We start from the raw sequence: 18,552 nt of genomic DNA, 5'->3' as shown, positions 1-18,552 counted from the left end.
GTCAGGTTACCTGGATCTGAGTCTCAGGAATCCAAGGAGGAGTGGGGCTGGGCTAGCCATCTCGCCTCAGACCTCACTTCCTCAGGGAAACCCTTCTGGACTCTCAATCTGGGTCCATCCTTCCTCTGATAACATCCTACCTTCTCCTTGCCGGTCCTCTGCATATTGTTAACCAGGTAACATTGTGTGATAAATGTTCGGTACCTGCCTTTCCTGCTGGAACGTCAGTTCCACAGAACAACACTATTCTTGTCTTTCTGTCCCCATGGGGAGTTCCTACCTAACAGTTGTCTGGTGATTAGTCAGAGGCTTTCCCTGCCTGCCCCGGTAGAACGTGCCACTGTGGTCACGTGTCTCGGTGCTCCCAGCCTTGACGTCGGTGTTCAAGGGGTCCCTTTTCCCTAAACGTCAAGCAATCTGGGAGTGGTGAAATAAATCATGGTCCATCCGGACGACCAAATCACTGCAGGCATTAAAACAAAGCCGCGGGGGAGTACACGGTAGCCCAGCAGCGACCCCAGCAGAGCCCCGCATACCAGCGCCCCACTGCCGCCCGAGGCTTGCCACAGCAGGACCCAGGGGGAGCCTGTCATGCCCTCAGGGCTCACCATGAGACCCCCTTCCCTCCGTGACACTGCCCAGCTTCTCCATTAGGCCCATCAAGACCAGCCCCAATAACTAAGAGGCCAGCGGGGTGAGAGCCGTTATGGCATGCACCCCTGTTGACCCCTGACCCCGAAGAAGCCCAAGCTTCCTGGTCGTCACCTAGCTTCACAGATTCTCTACAACAGCCCCCTCCAGCCCCACAAACCCTCTGCTGGCCCCAGGGGACGCCATCTGTCATCAACCGCGGCCCCTCTTCTTTGAAAGTTTCCTTCACCCTTTTGCTCCACCAGAAATCTGAGCCCCAAGTCTACCACCAAGAAAGAGGCAACCGTGTGCACCAGGAGGCTGTGTGCCTGGAAAGCCCCGAAGTGCCCATCGCAGCACGGCCATCCTATGGGCACTCTGCAGCTGTCACAGAGATGAGGTGGCCCCACACGTGCTGCTGGACGGCCTCCAAGGCTCATCCTTGGACGAGAGAAGCAAGTTAAAGAAGAGCAGCTACGATAGTCCAACGTCATTTATGCGCAGAGCCAGTGCCGGCCACCCCTGTGGACGTGCACGCACGCAAACCATGCGCCTCTCTGGATGCAGTTGTGTCCACAGCGCTGCACAGAAAAAGGCCCAGGAAGGTGCACGTCAAAGCGATAGCAGTGACCTCGAGGAATTAGAAAAAGAACAAACTAAACCCAAATGTAGCTGGAGGAGGGGGAGAGCAAGGGTGGAGCAGAGACGCACGAAAACGACGGGAAGGAGCAACGAGGCTACGAGCTGGCTTCTTGGAAAGATAAACCAAATGCACAAGCCTTTAGCCAGACTGACCAAGAGAGAAAGAGAGAGAGAGACTCAGATAAATAAGATCACAGATGAAAGAGGAGCCATTACAACTGGTACCACAGAAATACAGAGAATCGTGGTTACTGTGATCAACTCCACACCAACAAGCTGGCTAATCGAGAAGAAAGGGATAAATTCCTAGAAACATACAACCTATCAAGCCTTCATCATGAAGAAACAGAAAATCTAAGCAGACCAGTAATGAGCACAATGATTCAATCAGTGGCCGGAAACCTCTTGACAAAGAAAAGCCCAGGGCCTGACGTCTGCACGGGTGAATTCTGCCAAACATTCAAAGAACGATTAACACCAATACTCAAACTCTTCCAAAAAGTTGAAGAGGAGGGGATACTCCCAAATTCATTTTACAAAGCCAGCATTCCCCTGGTACCAAAACCAGACAAGGGCGCTACATGAAAAGAAAGTACAGGCCAGTATCTCTCACTGATACAGATGCAAAGAAGTCTCAACAGAACACTAGCGACCCGAATCCCATGGCAGGTCAGAACACCGCACACCATGGGCACGTGGGTGCAAGGACGGTTCCACGTACGCAGAGCAGTGATGGTGATGCCCCACGCGGACAGGATGGAAGACAAAAATCATACGATCAACTCAACAGATGCAGGAAGAGTGTTTGAGAAAACCCAGAGTCCTTTCATGACAAAAAACTGTCAACAAAGTAGGTGTGGGAGGAACGTACCTCAACATGACAAGGGCCACATGTGACACGCCCACGGCTAACGTCACACTCAGTGGCGACGGGCTGACGTCTTTTCCTCTCAGGTCAGGAGCATGCCCGGGGTGCCCAACCTCACCCTCGCATCGAACACGTACTGGCAGCCCCCGCAGAGCAGCCGGGAGGGAAGAGAAGAGGCCCCAGATCAGAGAGGAAGAAGCAAACCTGTCTGTTTGCCAGCGACGCGATTTTATGCATAGAAAATCCCAGATGTCACAAAAACCGTCAGTCACGTCTAAGTAAGGCTGGAAACGAATGACGGTGTGGCATCTCTGGCTCTCAGGACAGTCCTCCCCGAGGTGGCTGTCCTCTCTCCTGGCCCCCTCTGACCGCTGAGGCTGAGGCTCCTCCCGGCCCCTCAGGGCGTGTGTTCTCCCCAGTGTTGTTCTCAGAAGGCAGTGCCCGCGGCCCACCGCCAGCGCCCCCTCGGGCGCAGCCCGCTCCCCCTTCTGCACGGACGGTCTCCACACCAGCCTTCTGAGTGTCTCCTCCCACTTCTCTCTCATCACTCCTGGTGACTCCAAAATCCTCAGACAATCCAGCCACCACCCAAGGGCCTTCGTTCCTTGACCTCCTGTCCTCTGGACCTGCTGCCCTCCCTCCCCTGACCAGCAACCCCCAGCCCAGCCCTGGGCCGGCCGTCCGCACGGCTGCAGGCCCCCCGCCCGCCTCCCGCTCTGTCAGCCCCTCCGGCCCCAGAAGTGTCCAGTCCACCGACTCCGCCGTGTCCGGGGTGTTGCCCTCACCCTAAGAACCACATGCTCTCAATTCCGTTATGTTTTTTAAAAATTTTCAAATCTTCCTCTTTCCAGCCTTTAGATAGAAACACATAGAAATACAGAGCCCAGAGGAACCTGCAAACGCACAAGCAGACGGGAAGAAACGCCACAAGACCCACGGCCCAGTTTCCTCCAGAAGAATTTAAAGGGGGGCGGGGAAGCCCATAGAACAAAAGAGACATAAAAGTTTAAGATTTATCAGCCAAACTCAGGATGTGGACTCTCTTAGGATCTTAGTTCAACAACAAAAGAGATTTGTTGCATCGCTCAGACTGTCGGAAATTTGAACACCTGCCGGCTCTCTGATGATGTGGACAAGTTACTGTTAACGTTCTTTAAGGTGTGGAAATGGTACTGTAGTTATGTTTTTGTAAAGAGCCTTGATTTTTTAGGGATTATAGGCTGACACGTTTATGAATAAAATGCTATGATGTCTGGGGTTTGCTTCAAGATGGTAGGATGAGGGAAGTGCGCGGACGGATGGGGAAGGACACAGGCGGGGGCGTGGGTGCTCACGAGGGTCACTGGGCTGTTCTGTCTCCTTCCGTGCGGACTGGAAATTCCCCGTATCAGTAGCAGGAGCATTTTCTTCTCCCTCGTTCACAGCTGACCTCGGTCGTCACCCAGCCTCCTCCCTCAACTCCCGTTCTGGTCTGCAGGCAAAACCCCAGCTGTGGAGAACCCTCCACCTGCCCCACAACGGCCTTAGGAAAAGCCCAGCTCTTCTGAGTGGCTCCCATCTGCTTCACAGCTGCACATCCCGGGGGGCTCCAGCACGCCACTGTCCTGCTCACTCTCTCCTCGGCCTCCCGTTACACTCAGGGTAAACCCAGGCCCCTTTCCACGTCTTTCCAGCCTCGTCTCCCACCACGTGTGCCAGCCACATCGGCTGCCATCTGCCCTGGAACTCATCAAACCCACCCCCACCCCAGGGCCTCCGCACAGGCAGCTCCACTGACCGGGATCTGCACGGCTCTGCCCTCCCTCCCTGAAGTGCGGCCTCCCCGGCGAGGCCTTTCCACCCACTCAGCGTACGCAGCGCCCTCCCCTCCTCCCGCCCTCTGTCCCCTGCCCACTGTATCCTCCTCCTTTGAGAACGTACCTTCTTGCGGGCGGGGCCCCCCAGACCTCACTCCCCCTGCACCCCCAACGCTGATCTGCACCTGCTACACAGTAGGCACCCAAGAAATGTGCGAAAAGAGCACAACCCTGACTGATTTTGCTGTGCGTGCGTGAGCTGGTTTGTCTAGGGGCCCAGAAGGAAACGGCGAAACACTAACTGCGGCATCTTCAAGTTGTGGGGTAGTGGGCGGCTTATCTTTTCTTCTTCTTACACTTTGCTGTCAGCTCCGGGCTTTGAGGGATAAATGTCCATCACCCTTATAATCAGGAACGTCTCTAAATACGATGTATTTACACAGGGAACACGGGAACAGGCTTTTGTGATAAATATTCGAGTAACACCGCGAGACTTAAAGACCCCTTGACATCTCTCTGATCGCCTGCTCGCCCATCCCAGTCCCCCACCCCCAGGAGACCACCGCTGGCATTTTGGTGTGTCCCCTCCGAGTTTTTTCTGTGCGGTGTTGTGCATAAGGAGATGTCTGGAGTTTGGGTGGGAGAGTTGTATCAGGCTGTGGGCAGCACTCTTTAACTTGATTTCCCGCCCAGCAGCCTGTCTTGGAGGCCGTCTGTCTGCGCAGGTGGGTCTTCCCTGTCTCTGTAACACCTGCAGGGCGGTCCGCAGGAGGGACCACCACTAGCTTGTCCCACCCCCTTTGATGGGCGCTGTCTCGTCGCACAGCCCCCTTGGGCACGAGAGCGCGTGCGCCGCATGGTGGATGTGGGGGAAATTGCTGGGGCACAGAACACGGTGCAGGTCAAGTGTGAGCAGACGCTGCAGATCAGCCTCCAAGGAGACACGTTAAGTTAGGCTCCCGGTAGCTGTGTTTGGGGCTGCCGTTTCCACACCTTGTTGTACGTGAGCCGCTTAATAGTGCCCGGCATCTCAGCTTCAGCCGGTCCAGTAAGTGAAGACTGGCTCAACCTGCATCTCTATTTCCTCATGGACTGAGAGTCTTTCCCTGTGTTTATGGCCACTGGAAACCCTCTGAACTGCCTATTCATTTCCTCATTTCCTCGTATTTTTTAAATTGGGCTGTTTGCTCTTTCTTACTGATTTTCTAAAGTCCTTTATTTACCACGGCAAAGCTTGTCTTAATAGCCAAAAGCACATGTGCGTGTGTGTCTGTGCACGTGTGTGTGTGTGCGCGTGTGTGTACTTAGCCAGACTTCGTTAACAGGGTTTTTTTTTTTTTTTGGCAGGGGAGGGAGGTAATTAGGTTTATTTATTTTTAATGGAGGGACTGGGGATTGAACCCCAGACCTCGTGCCTGCTAAGCACACGCTCTGCCACTTGAGCAACACCTTCCCCCAACAGGCTGGGTTTTTTTAATTGAAGTATAGTTGGTTTACAGTGTTGTGTAAGTCTCTGGAGTGTAGCATGGTGATTCAGTGATAAACACACACACACACACACACATTCTTCACGATGAGTTACTACAAGATATTGAACGTAGTTCCCTGTGCTGCACAGTAGGACATTGTTGTTTATGTATCTTACATACAATAGTTTGTAGCTGCAAATCCCAAAAGCTCTCAATTTATCCCTCCCCGCCTGTCACAGGTATTTTTTAGGAGCACCTTTTAAACTTACTGATTAATTTGATCATTTTAGGGTAAAGTTGTGGTGTGCTGTCCCCCAAAAGGAGGCCGACAGCCCACTGATCTGGGGAGACGGGAGGAATGAGGGAAGCCGCCCAGTGGGTGTGGGTTCCACTCGGGGGGGTGGAGGCTTTCTGGAAGGAGACAGAGGCCAGGGCTGCCCAGCACGGTGGATCTGCTGGGGAACCGTTCACTCTAAGGTGGTGAACTTCATGTTCTGTGAGCTTTGCTGCAGTGAACTTTTTTAAAGGCACTAGATGCTGATGTTGGGGGAGCTGGGCGCTCTAGACCATCTGCAGCTTTTCTGTAGGTTTAAAATTATTCCAAAACAGAAAGATTATTTGGGGGAGGGGCACTTAGGTTGTATATTTATTTTAATGGAGGTGCTGGGGATTGAACGCAGGGCCCCATGCATGCTAAGCACGTGCTCTACCACTGAGCTGTACCCTTCCCCTTGAAAAGTTACTTAAAAAAATAAAAATCTGACTTGGGAAGGAAAAAAAAAGTAGATGGGAAAGAAGAAAAGCAGCAAAGAGATACAGGAGGAAGGGATCAGGTGAGGTGGGGGAAGACAGCCGGCTCACAGTTAGAGCCAAGGCGGGCGCTGGCCCGGTCACCCCGGGAGGCCCAACAGGGCTGGGAGCGGGGGCGGTGCCGGGGCCCCGGGCGGGACGCTCGGCGCGGACCCCGTGCCAGGCGGGGCAGGAGGCGCCAGGCGTGTGCTCGGCCGTACCTGGAGCGTCCTGGACACCAGGCTCGCTTCGCCCTTGCTCCTCCTGCTTCTCGACCTTGCACTGGAGGCGCTCGATCTCCCTGCGCAGGTCGGAGATGACGTCCGTGTACTGCGTGATGTGGTAGGACACCTTCAACAGGTTGCGCTTGACCTGGGGGCAGGACGCGGCCAAGGTCAGGGCCAGGCGGCTGCCCCGCGGAGGACCCCTTTCCCGTGAAGGGTTTACGCCAGAAACACGCAAGCACGTTTTGTCACAAAAATTCACATCAGCACTACTGGGCCGTAAAAAGGAAAGAGACTCTGACACCTGTTACAGCGTGGCGGGACCTCGAGGACACGGTGCTCAGAGAAATAAACCAGACACAGAAGGACAGACACTGTGTGATTCCACTTCTACGAGGTCCCCGGAGAGTCAGAGTCCCAGAGACAGACAGCAGAGGGTGGGGGCCGGGGGCTGGGGGAGGGGGACAGGGTTTCAGGCTGGGAAGATGGAGGATTCTGGAGAAGGACTGTGGTGATGGTTGCACAAGGCAATATGCTCAATGCCACTGAACTGTAACATTTAAAATGGTTAAAGCGGTGGATTTTGTTATGTATATTTTGCCAGAAATTTTCAAACAACCCAGAAGTTTTTGAAAACCCTCCCCCTGGGGAACCACTGCTACCACGTTGGCGTGCATCCTTCTGGATTGCTTTCTGTGCCATTTCGAACGTACATACGAACCTACCCAGAGAGAGACCTCTGGGGAGTCTCTGGGTGTAGGTTTGGCTCCGGACTTTGATGTAAATTATATTAGTGGAGCTTCTATGATTTTGACCATTTTTCTCTTCCAGCAACGTGTCTTAGAGGCGGTCTGTCCGCACGTTCTCTGTCTACCCCGTTCTCTGTCACAGCTGCAGAGCGGGCCGTGGGAGGGACACACCGAGGGCTTGTCCCGTCCCCTTCGTGGGCACTTTGGGGCTTTCCTGTGACATGACTTCCCTGAGCACGTGGGTCCGTGTTTCTCTGGGAGACTCGGAGGGGACCCTGCTGGCCTCAGGGCACACGCGCTCTGTGAGTTTTACTGGATGTGCTGGGTGGCCCCACGTCTGCACGGACACTTTTTATCCCTTGCCGGGTCCCCCTCAGCGGAAGACCCCTCTCAATTCGGCCTCCTCTGTGCCTCTTCCTTGCAGTGGCCTGGGGGTCTCATTTAGAGCACTTGCCGCAAACTGGAAACGATGTCTGCGTCTGTGAGTTCATGTGAGTCTGCCGCCCCCGCTGCTGTGCTCAGGGTCACCCCCCACCCGCTGCTGTGCTCAGGGTTCCTGTGGGAGCAGAAGCTCCGTCTGTTTTTTTTTTTAATTTTCATCAAGGCGCCTAGCTCAGAGCCGGGCGCCAGGGGAGCTCATCTCATGTCACAGAGGTTGAAGGCATGGACTCCAGAGCCAGGCTCTCTGGGTCCCACACCAGCTCTGCTCCAGCCGTGGGAGGCTGGAGAAGTTGCTTTGCCTCTCTGCTTCAGCTGCTCAGTCTGTAAAATGGGCTGATAGGACCTGCTTCCTAGGGAGAGGGTCACTGAGAGTTGCATTAATTCCCACCGGGAGCCGGGGCCCATGGGTAAGTCCCCACCTAAACACCCTGAGCCCCGCGAATGTGGCCTCATTTGGGGGGAAGAGGTCTCTGCAGATGTAATTAGGGATCTTGAGATGAGATCATGCCGGAGCAAGAGGGCCCTACAATCAACACAGGAGGAGAAGGGGAGACACAAAGTGGGGGAGGAGGCTCCGAAAGTAGCAGAGCCTGGAGGGACGCGGACACAGGTGGGGTGCCAGGAGCCATGGGAGCTGGAAGGGCCCCTCCCCTCCAGCCTCTGGCAGCAGAGCCGTGGGATTCAGAGCCGGTGGGTGAGCAAGAGGGAGGGAGGGCCTCACCCTCGTCTTGATGTTCTTTGCGCGGTAGGCGTACAGCAGGGTGCATCGCAACTCCTCGAAGTGCGTGCTGGCCGGGCTGACGTGGGCGATCATCACCGTCCGGCTGTTCCCGCCCAGGGCGTCCTGCTCCGAGGACAGCGAGAGTCGGGGGTGGGATCCAGACCCCCACCTGCCCGGCGGCGCCGCCCCTCCTCCACCCGTCCCCAGCTCTTCAGACCCTCCTGCCTGAGGCTCCTGCTCCAGACCCTGAGAAGGCAGCTGGGGACCAAGGGGCCAGCAGTGGGGGTGACGCTCGGACGAGGTGGCACCGCTGCAGGCCCACCCGTCTGACTTGTGCTCTGACGCGGGCAGATTGGACCGAGGCCAGACGTGCAGACATGGATTTGCGGCTTGGCCCCTTTGTCTGCTTGCACCCCGCCTCGCTGTGGAACAGAGCTGACAGCACTCAGCTCAGAATGAAGAGAAGTTGTCTTGGTCAAACTGTCAGGATGGGACAGGTGGTCCGGCAAAGGAGTGAGTGGCCTGTCCCTGGGAGTATGCAAGCGTGGGTGGATGGAGGAGTCAAAGAGACTAGATATGGTTTCTACAGAGAAAACAGCGATTTTCCTGCCTTCGGGGGTTCCTGGAAGGGCCCTCAGATCCAGTAAATCCTGAAAGTTGCGGTCAGAGGTAGCAGTGCCCCGCTCGGGCCTGGGGCTCATACCTTCAGCAGGCGTGTGAGTTTGCTGTCCCGGAAGTTCATGTACTGCGCCCGGCTGCCGCCCTTCTCGCTGAGAGCGTTGATGCAGTTGCCCAGCGCCAGCAGGGAGCGGTTGATGTGGGCGCCCTCCTTCATCCTCACGCCTCGGTTCTGGGTCTGCGTGAGGAGAGGCCAGGCTGGCGGGGAGGTGGTCTTTCCCTTGCTTGCCGTCTCCCCACCCCGGGCCCCAGGGGAGGGGACCGAGGTCTGGAGGGTGCGATAACCCCGCCCCACCCCAGGAGGCTCAGGATGGATGCACTGACCACACTTCTGTAGAGCTGGGGCCAGTGACAGAAATAACACTGGATTCTGCTGTGGAATACTACACAGCCAGTAAAATGGATGGGGTAGAGCTATTTACCAATGTTGAAAAGACACTCACTATTAAATGAGATAAAAATTGGGTCAGAGGGATGTCTGTGCAGAACAATCCCACTTTTATAATAAAAATATAAATGTGTGTGTCTTCATGAGGCAACACCCACGCCAGTCTCAGCTTGGTCCTCCTGCGGGAGCACCTGCCCGACCTCACTCTCTGCAGGGGAGACCACATCACCCTGTATATTTCCTTCAAATCTCTTACACATTTGATATTTCCTTAACTGCTCCCCACAGGACATAAGCCCCATGAGTTGGCCCTGTGTCCCCAGAGCCCGGACACTGGTGGGTGTCTGGCCCACAGTGGGGCTCAATGGCTGTGTGTGGAGCAAATGCGTGGAGATGCATGAAGGGGCCTTAGGAGGACACCCGCCAAACGGCTGTCGGGATGACTTCCCCTCCGTGCAGCCATTGCGGGGATGTTGATTTTCTTCCTTCGGCTTAACCGCATTTTCCGTACTTTCTGTGCTGAGTTTTATTACATTTGAAATCAGGAAGAAGAATGACATTTTAAGGGCACGGGTTTAGAGCCAGTTTGGGGCGCAGTTTGAGAATAGCTTAAACGACTTATCCTGGACGGATCTCCCAATCTGTCTCAGTCTCCTTATTTACAAAAGGGGCAGTCGCCCCGGGTCACAGCCAGGATTTAATGGGCAACACATGTAAGAGACCAGCTCAGAGCAGAGCCCACAGAAGCGAGCGGTAGACGTGAGCTGCCGTGTCCCTGAGTGGGAGCTGGTGTGCGGCAGGCCTGGGGCTGCTGGCATGACCCAGGCGCAGCAGCTTCTCAGGTATCACGTATCTGTGCCACAGATTCAAGGGGCTTTCTTGGAGAACTCGTGCCCTGGAACAAACTCTTTCATGAGCAATTTTCTCTGAAGAAACGACAGACCATGAGAGCCAAGCAGATCCTAAAGACAGCGCACTAGGCCACCTGAGTATACAGCTTAAAAACTAAGGCCCAGAGAGGGACAGTGGCCTGCCCAAAGGCACACAGCAAGTTGGAGCAGAAGGAGAACAAGGACCCAAAGCCTCAACCTCCTGAGTCTGGTGGCCTCTCTCAGCGCCAAGTCCAGGGGAGACGGGCCCTACCTGCCCCTGAGGACATGGCACTGTCCAGCCGGCACAGGCAGAGCCCAGGCCTCCGTCACACTCAGCTTCGTGAACGTGAAGCTGTGTGCACCCCCATCTGTCTGTGTATCAACCACGTCTCTTGTTTTCTCTATTCTGAGGCTTTGTCATCGGGGGACCCTGCTGTCCCTCCCAGGATGGCCGGGTCCTAGAGACAAGCCACTCACCCATGAGCACAGGCTTCAAATGCAAACCAGCCAACCCAGAGCCTGCCCCACCCCCTCCTCCAGGGGCCCCCACACTCTGGGCCACTGTCCCCCTGCCCTCGTCAGCAGGGACAGCCCCTGTGCCCCAGGGCCCACTGGAATGACCCAAACTAGCTGACCCCAAGCCTGCTCACCCTGCCTTCCCACAGAAGCCATAACAAAGTCTCTGGCCCACGTGATCCCCGCTCCCCCCCCCCGCCTCCTGCCCCCCCCACCACGTGGCCCTGCGAGGCATCCCGTGGTCCCCACCCCACCCCCCCGGTCCGGGAGCTGTGAGTAACTCGCTATCTTCTCGGGGCGGTCATCTCTGATGTGTTGGCCTACTGCACCTCCAGCCTCATACTGTATTAGTATGTTACTTTTAGACCTGTCGGACTGTGGGCCAGCTGGTCAGGCTGCTCATTTCAGCAGCCCAAGGGCAGGGCCAGGTGCAGGGCAGGTGAGTGAATGAGTGAAGAGATGCAATGACCAACACACTCTGAGGACGCAGAGCACACAGTGCAAACTGCAGGAGGGGTATCAGCCGTGAAAGGTACAGCTCTGGGCCGGACCCCTCCCGTTGTGCACGGCGTTGTCACGGCGAGGCCACGCCGCCACCACCAGAGCCTCAGCCCAGCATTGGTAACACAGGCGTGAGGCCGCCCACCTCACAGACTTGGGGTTACGGGACTTATGAGTGCTAAGTGCTGGTGCCTTGGAGGGATGGGAGAGGCGTCCCTCGCTGGTAGCGTTATTGTTCTGGCACTGCCTCCATCCAGCACCCTCCCTGTTCCTGCCGCTGGGCTGGGTGGTGTCCCTGAGGACCGCTCGGCCCCCAGGCAACGGTGAGCACAACCCTCACTCCCAGCGACAGGCGCCACAATGGCTGGAGCAGGGGCGAGGGGGCAGGCAGGCGGGGCGCGGCCTCCCGACCAACACCCCCCTCCACGCGCGGCTCCCTCCACCTGACAGGCTTTTCCTCAGGCTCAGCTCTGAGGCCCCACAACCACCCCACCCTCCTGGGTGCCACAGCCTCTGTGTGACCCCAAATCTCAAAGCACAGCCTCCCTGTGCTGTAATTATCTGCTCACACATCTGCCTCCCGCCCGCCCTGAGAGGCTCCGGGCTCCCAGCGGCAGGTCTGGGTGCAGCTCGTCTCTGTGTGTCTGGTGCCCCGGGAGCCTGCCACACGGGGCGCCCTCCCTGAATCCTGGCTCCGCGGCCCGGCCGCCAGCGCGCGGTTAGCGGGCGCCTCTCCTGGGCCAGGCGCCGGTCTCGGTGCTGGAGAAGCTGCTGAACGAGGAGGGACAGTGTCCTGCGCATGGACTAGCCAGCAGATGGACACAAGGGGAGGAACTGTGACGAAGAGGCCAGGAACCTGGGACGCCCGCTCTGAGCCCGCCAGGTCCACCATGAAGAGCCTCCCCAGGCGCACTGCCCCCGCCAGGTTGGTGGCGCGACTGCGCTGGCGCACGGTGACCTGCAGCACGGCGTGGGAGCGGGATGACGTCTGGTTGGTGGCCGTGGGCTCCTGCGTGCGCTGCCGGTTGCCTTTGGTGAGGAGCTGCATGATCTGAGGACCGAGGCAGAGGCGGGAGGCTGTCAGGGCCCCTGCATGCTACACGCTCTCTCCAGAACAAGAGAAGGAGGGTGCACCCCTGAGCCCCTTGGGGTGCCTCTTCCCCGGCCCCCGTGGCTGGGCTGCAGATGGCAGAGCCTCAACTGGTGGAAGCAATTTCTGGTTTGCGGCAGGAAGTGATTAATGAATCCGCCAACTGAACCAGCGGGAGTCGCACTTGTAGCAGCCCTTCCCCACCTCTGCCCGTGGCAGACATCACCAGTGGATTATCCGTCTCTTCCCCAGACAGCCCTTTCAATACAGAACTCCAGGCGGTTGTAGGGGTCTGCTGGAGTTAGCGGGTGGTCTGAAACCCTTTTGTGTGCAACCAGCGGTGGAAATCAAGCCAGTGAGCCTCTGCTGGGCACCCACTGCGTGCCGGCGGGCGAGGACCACAGAGCATGCGTGGAGGGAGACTGACATGCCCGTTGTTCCTACAGAATAGGCCCTCCTTCCCGACCCGGGGCCCGCGAGGGGCCATCAGGGCAGGGTCTCGGGTCGAGGCCGTCACGGCTGGAGAACACGGTCACCCAGGGGTCGGGGGCCATAGGGAGCAGCTGAAGGGTTCTGGGCAAGTGGGAGGGCAGCACCGGGAGAGGCTGGAGGGCAGGGCTGTGGGAGCAGTACTCAGGATCAGTGTGGCTCTTAGAGGTGAGGCTGACCGTGACCGGCAGGGCCCGCCTGGGGTGCTGCGGGAAGGTGGATTCCACACCTGCACGTGGACGCAGAGGGAAGGCTGCGTGATTCACTGGTGATGCCTGCCCCGAGCGCAGCAAGGAGGGCAGGACAAGGGTGGCTGGGGTGGGCAGGCATGGGCTGCTCCCTGAGCCCAGGAGCAGCTGTGTGTCTGGCTCTGCTCTCTGAACCTGACCGTGAGGGACCTTGTGGGGACTGGTGCCTGCCAGCGTGGCTGCCACGTGTCCCCCCGTGGGCCTCACCTCCTGGGCGTTGGAGGTGGAGACCTCCGTGATGCCTGCAATCTGGATGCTGCCCCTAGCATCTTCCCTCAGGTCCAGAAACCCCGAGGACGGGTTCAGGAGATCCCGGATGGCTTCGTTATAAATCTGCATGACACAGAAATGCTGGGAGCAGGAGCTTTGGTGCAAAGGCAGCAGTGCAGGGACCTGCCTGTCACTGGCGGTTGGCACCTCCAGAGGGGACGCGAATGCCGGGAAGGCGGAGGCTTCCCACAGGCCAGGGGCACCTGGGGTAACAGGTGGCGGCTCTGCAGCCGAGGCGGGCGGGCGGGCTCACCTCGAGGTAAGATGTGGACACGCTGCAGTCCGCGCTGTCTCGGGTCTCCTCGATGGCCCGGAGGAGGTGGGTGAGGGTCTGCAGGTAGATGCCGGGCTCTGCGTCCGTGCCCAGCATGGTGTGGGTCTTGCCGGCACCTGCGAGGGGAGCAGGACGCCACCCAGGTGGGGCTCCTGAGCTGGACTTGGGCCCCACCCCGAGCCTGGCCACGCCGCGGCCTTTACTAAGCAAACCGCCCCTGCCCTCTGGCACTCTCGTTTTCCGTTTTGGAAACAAGGAAAATAAAACCACCCTGTCTGAGCCTCCTGATGGCTGCTGTGTGGAGGGCACCTAGGCAGGCAGGGAGACTGGAGGATGTAAAGCAAAGGCGCAGTCAGCGGAGGGAGGCTGGATTCCCTGCTCCAAATTTGCTTTAAGGTGTTTGTATTGTTTCTGTAATAGAATTAACGAACGTGCTAAACTTTCTAAGCAGTGCCTCACCACCCTGTACCCCGTTCGCCCCTAGAGGCAAGGACCAGCTGGCCCTTTTCCTTTGCTAGAGCCCAGAGCATAGTACGTGCTCCCTAATGTTTTTTGAATGAATGAATGAATGAATGAATGAAATAAACAAGCTGTGGCTTTGAGCCAGGCTTCTCAGGGCCTCCGTTTCTGCACCTGCAGGGGAAGGGCCGTAGGGCTCACCCAGCACTGACCCTCTGCGATTCTAGTTCTTAGGAGAGCAGCTTAGCGTCTAAGTGTTTGCCGATCCCAGCCTGTCACTGCAGAGAAGAAATCTGTGGGCTCCCATGGGCAGCAAAGTGTAGGCTTGGGTTGAGTGCCAGGTTCACTCCTACCAGCTGTGTGACCTTGGGGAAGTCCCCTCACCTCTCTGAGGCTCAGTTTTCTCATCTGTGATGGGGCGGGGGGGCTCTACCTGCCTTTTGGGGCTGCTGCAAGGACCAAAGGAGCCAGCGGATGAAGAGGGACCAGCGCACGGCCAGCACACAGTAGGTGCTTTGTGCTGCTGGAAAGGGTTCCGCTGCCACCAGCCCCATCCCCTCCTCGGGACACTGCCCGTGGCCGTACCTGAGGGGCCGTAGGCAAACATCGTCGAGCTGTATCCAGAAACCACGCCTTCCACTAAGTGCTGGGTGGTGGCACGGTACACGTCTTCCTGCGGACAGACAGAAGACCATCCAGGCCAGCCCTAGTGACTCGCTCCTCCGGTGAAGCGTGGCAGCCGTGGTGCTGTGGGCCGGGCCCCGAGAGGCCTGGCAGCGCCCACCTTCCCGCCTGCTCTGGGGCCGCCATGCTGAGAGGAAGGCCAAGCTGCACGGAGAGGCCACCTGTGGGAGCCCCCGGTGCTCCAGATGAACGCCCAGCACCACAGGAGGGCCTGCCCGGCTGACCCCCATCCACCCAAAGAGCCACGAAGGATGGTGGTGAGGGCTGTTTGCAGCCTCGGCCCTGCTGCGCTGCAGAGCCAGCGGACAGGTGGGAGCCGTGGCTTCTTGGCAGTTGAGGGGGCTGTGCTGAGTGCAGGAGTGCCCTGGGCACCCCCCACTGTGGGAAAGACATTTGGGTGCAGGGTGGGAGTGAGCACGGACCCCTGCGTCCCTCACTGGGCTCTGTCCTGGGGCCAAACATCCCGCTGGCGTCACCACCCCGGAGACGTGACTGTCCCACCTCGAGAGGCTGGGTTCAAGTCCTGCTTGGCCGGGCTCAGGAGTAAGCACCTCCCCGTGTGTCACCCACACTGAGCCCGGGCCGCCCTCTGTAATGTGAGGGTCAGAACATGCTGGACGGCCTTCTGTCCTTGGTAAAGGGCGGAGGCGAGGAGTGCAGCCTGACCCCACACCTCGTCTGTGGAGCGGGCGCCGGGCAGCCTCCGCCAGACCCTCCCCACTGTGTGCTCACAGCGGCCTCCTTCCTCCTTCAGGTCTCTCCTGACACACTCTCCCTCAGGAAGGCCTTTGCTCGCCTGGCTGGTCTCCAGGACGGTGCTTATCACAAGTTTGTCTCCTGTCTGTCTATCTGTCTTGCTGGGATGTGAGCCCCTGTGGGCAGGGAGTGTGTTCTAGCCCCGTGGAGGACAGGACAGGACTTTGTTGGGTGGATGGGTAGGTGGGCAGACGCACGGACACACAGAGGAATGAATGAGAATGTGTATAAAGCCTGGGCACCTGGCAGCCCCCTGCGTCCCTGGACAGGGCCTCTGCTTCTGCCCTGGGGTGACCCAAAGTGCCAACCTCCTTGATCTTCAGGGAGATTCCTGAAGATGAGACGCCATAGATGAGGCCACGTGGCTGCCAAGCCCCCACGTGAGGACACCCACGGCGGGCCTGGCCCCGCGGGGACGTGGGGCGGTGGGGAGGGGCGGGCACCTGGGATGCCTGCTGGTCGAAAACAGTGTCGAAGATGAAGGTCTTCTCCCGGGACCGGTGTGTGCACAGCGGGTCCTCGGGGTCCTCCCCGGGGTCCATCAGCACCACCACCTGGGGAGTGAGAGGCAGGGTTGGCAGGGGATTGGGCCGCAGGCCCCCCTCCACCCCGAGGCCTGCTGGGCTCTGCCTCCAGCCGACCCATCCCAGAGCCCAACCAGCGCCCAACGCGGACAGCAGCCCAGACGCCCACCAAGCGCCGGGCCTGGGCGCCAAGGGCTCGTGAAGAGCCACGCCAGCCACAACGCCCTGCAGGCGGGGAAGGGGCTTTGTGGACCGAGCCAGCAGCCTCACTCCTGCACTCTCCCCATGCAACCCAGGGGACAACCCCTCCCCACCCAGTGACCTCCTGCTCCGGGGGCTGTGCTGCCCAAAGGAAAGGGGAAAACGGAGGAGGGGTCCCGGGTGCCTGGGGAGGGACTGCACCCATCAGCCCTGCCGCCCTGCGCTGGGCCCCCGAGTGCCCTGGCACCCCTGCCCGGGTCCTCTCCTTTCCCACAGAAGCACGTCCTCATAGAGCAGGGTGTCCCGGGGCCTCTGGGGGCACGAGGCTCGAAGGAGCCTGTGCCGGGGCTGGAGGGCAGGGCAACAGAGACCAGCCGAGCTGTTTATCCTGGTGCTCGGGGCCTGGGGGAGCTGTGGAGTCTTAGGGGCCCAACTGGGCGGCCCAGAGCCTGCCACCGGGCCGCCTGCCCACTCAGCCGGGGGTGGCCAGAGCCCCCGGGAGCTCTGTGCCAAGATCTGGGGAGACTGGGACCATTGTGAGAGCCACTGCAGACTCCAGCAGGCCATTTGCCTCAACCGCTATTTCAGAGGCACCGCCTGCTCCCTGGCACTTGCGTGCTTTGATCAGTGGTGCACACAGTTCCCGGCGTGACAACGGGGGGCCTGTGGGCCGCAGCCCCCGCCCCGGCCCTGCTAGCACCAGACTCGTAGCTGATACTTGGCTGTCGTCACCCTGTCTGTGCCGAGCCCGGGCCCACACCGTGTCCTGAGCCTGTCCCTACATCCTGCCTGCCAGGGCAGTCACGTCATGGACCTAGTTAGCCTGGCGCTGCCTCCAGGTCAAGGCTGTGGGAACGCTCTCCACAGCTGAGCCAGAGCCCCTCCTGTAAGCCTCCGTTCCCCGCAGTTTAACCCCGTCTTGCCTGTTTACACCCCTGGTTCCTCTCCCCTCACGTCACCCCCATCCCGTGGGCAAGCCCCAGCCGGCCTCTCCTCCATCGGGGTCCTTTGCCTCAAGAACAAACACACCCTGGGAACATCCCGGTTAGAGCGGCCTTTCAAGGACAAATGGGGGAATCCAGTTTGGGAACTACGTTTTGTTGGACCCCCAACTTTGGCATGTATTCCGGTCAGTGAGGACCCCAGGCACCACCACGCCTAAGCTGCACGGATGGCGCAGCTTCCGAGCCAGCTTCCAAGGAGCAGGGGTCGGGGGCAGCGTGCCGCCCCGGGCCTGGGGGCTGCAGTCACCGGGCCTGTCACAGCCGCACATCCGGGCGGCCGCCCTCCTGCCCGCCCCCGCCCCCGCCCTCCCGGCTCCCGTGAGGGCCTGGAGCTGGCCTCTCCTTAGCGCCCCCCAACCTCTCCCCCTCCTCCAGGCTGCCCACGTGTCACCAGAGAGGACGTTTGTGACCGCCTCTGTCCGCTCTGTTCTATGCGCACTCAACTCCCCAGTGTTCTGTGTTTATCCTGTTTGACCCCCACCCCACCCCACCCCACCCCACCCCACCCCACTAGGAAGTGAGCTGGGGGAGGCGCGGCAGGCCCTGGGTTCCCTCACGCCAGTGTCTGGAGCGCCGGTCACTGAGCACTGACCTTACTGATTCTGGAAGGGAGGGAGCGAGGTGGGTGAGCACACGTGGGAGGGTGGGGGGCTCTGACCCCGCGACGCAGCCTCACCTGGTCGCCCGCCTTGTGGGCGACGACGGTGGCCCCATCCTCCAGCTCCAAGTCACTGAGCGGGCGGATCCGAAGCGCCACCTGTGGGCAGGACACCGCGAGGCTGCCTTCCAAGGCCCCCACGAGGGAGCCCCCGGTCCTTCCAGTGCAGAGACGCCCGCCCAACCTCCCCTCGCCTCCCAGGAGCCTCCCACTCCCGGTGAAGCCTTGAAGCCTGGCCGGGCGGGGACCTCCTCACGCAGAGCCTGAGCTTGCTCAGCCGCACGACGGGGCTGAGAGGAGCCTCGTGAACGCGGTGACCCTGCCTGGTCTGAGCCGGGGCGACTGAGGCCCAGAGAGCTGAAGTAACTTGCCAGGGTCGCACAGCTGCTACGGGGTCTTACCGCTGTGCCCCGCTTCCTACCCACCCCCGAGGGACCTGACCTCCACGCGGGCTGCGAGCACACTCAGGGCCCTGCTGCCCACCGTTCTCTGCCCGGCTCGCCCCCTGGTTCTAAGGGGGCCCTGCAGGGCACGCTCTGGGGTGGCGCTGACCCAGGCCTCCAACCTCCTTGGCCACGCAGGAGCCGTGGGCCCAGCGAGCCAGCGCAGTG

At 59.3% G+C, this 18,552-nt stretch overlaps 1 protein-coding gene across 1 annotated transcript in view; it reads right to left on the bottom strand.

Annotated features, from left to right (window-relative positions):
- LOC102507469 (kinesin-like protein KIF19) overlaps nt 1-18,552 on the bottom strand; it is a 38,753-nt gene that overhangs the window by 18,763 nt on the left and 1,438 nt on the right. Inside the window, exons 3-11 of the mRNA XM_032461046.1 lie at nt 17,960-18,040; nt 15,863-16,108; nt 14,700-14,787; nt 13,635-13,771; nt 13,319-13,444; nt 12,141-12,335; nt 9,033-9,185; nt 8,330-8,452; nt 6,416-6,566 (exon numbers count right to left, since the gene is read on the bottom strand). Coding sequence (XP_032316937.1) covers nt 6,416-6,566; nt 8,330-8,452; nt 9,033-9,185; nt 12,141-12,335; nt 13,319-13,444; nt 13,635-13,771; nt 14,700-14,787; nt 15,863-16,108; nt 17,960-18,040 — 1,300 coding nt within the window. The remainder of the gene's footprint in view (nt 1-6,415; nt 6,567-8,329; nt 8,453-9,032; nt 9,186-12,140; nt 12,336-13,318; nt 13,445-13,634; nt 13,772-14,699; nt 14,788-15,862; nt 16,109-17,959; nt 18,041-18,552) is intronic.

Source organism: Camelus ferus, chromosome 18, assembly GCF_009834535.1.
Source record: "Camelus ferus isolate YT-003-E chromosome 18, BCGSAC_Cfer_1.0, whole genome shotgun sequence".
NCBI lineage: Eukaryota > Metazoa > Chordata > Mammalia > Artiodactyla > Camelidae > Camelus > Camelus ferus.
Note: the sequence above shows the minus strand (reverse complement) of the source record. Positions and strands in the feature narration are given on the sequence as shown.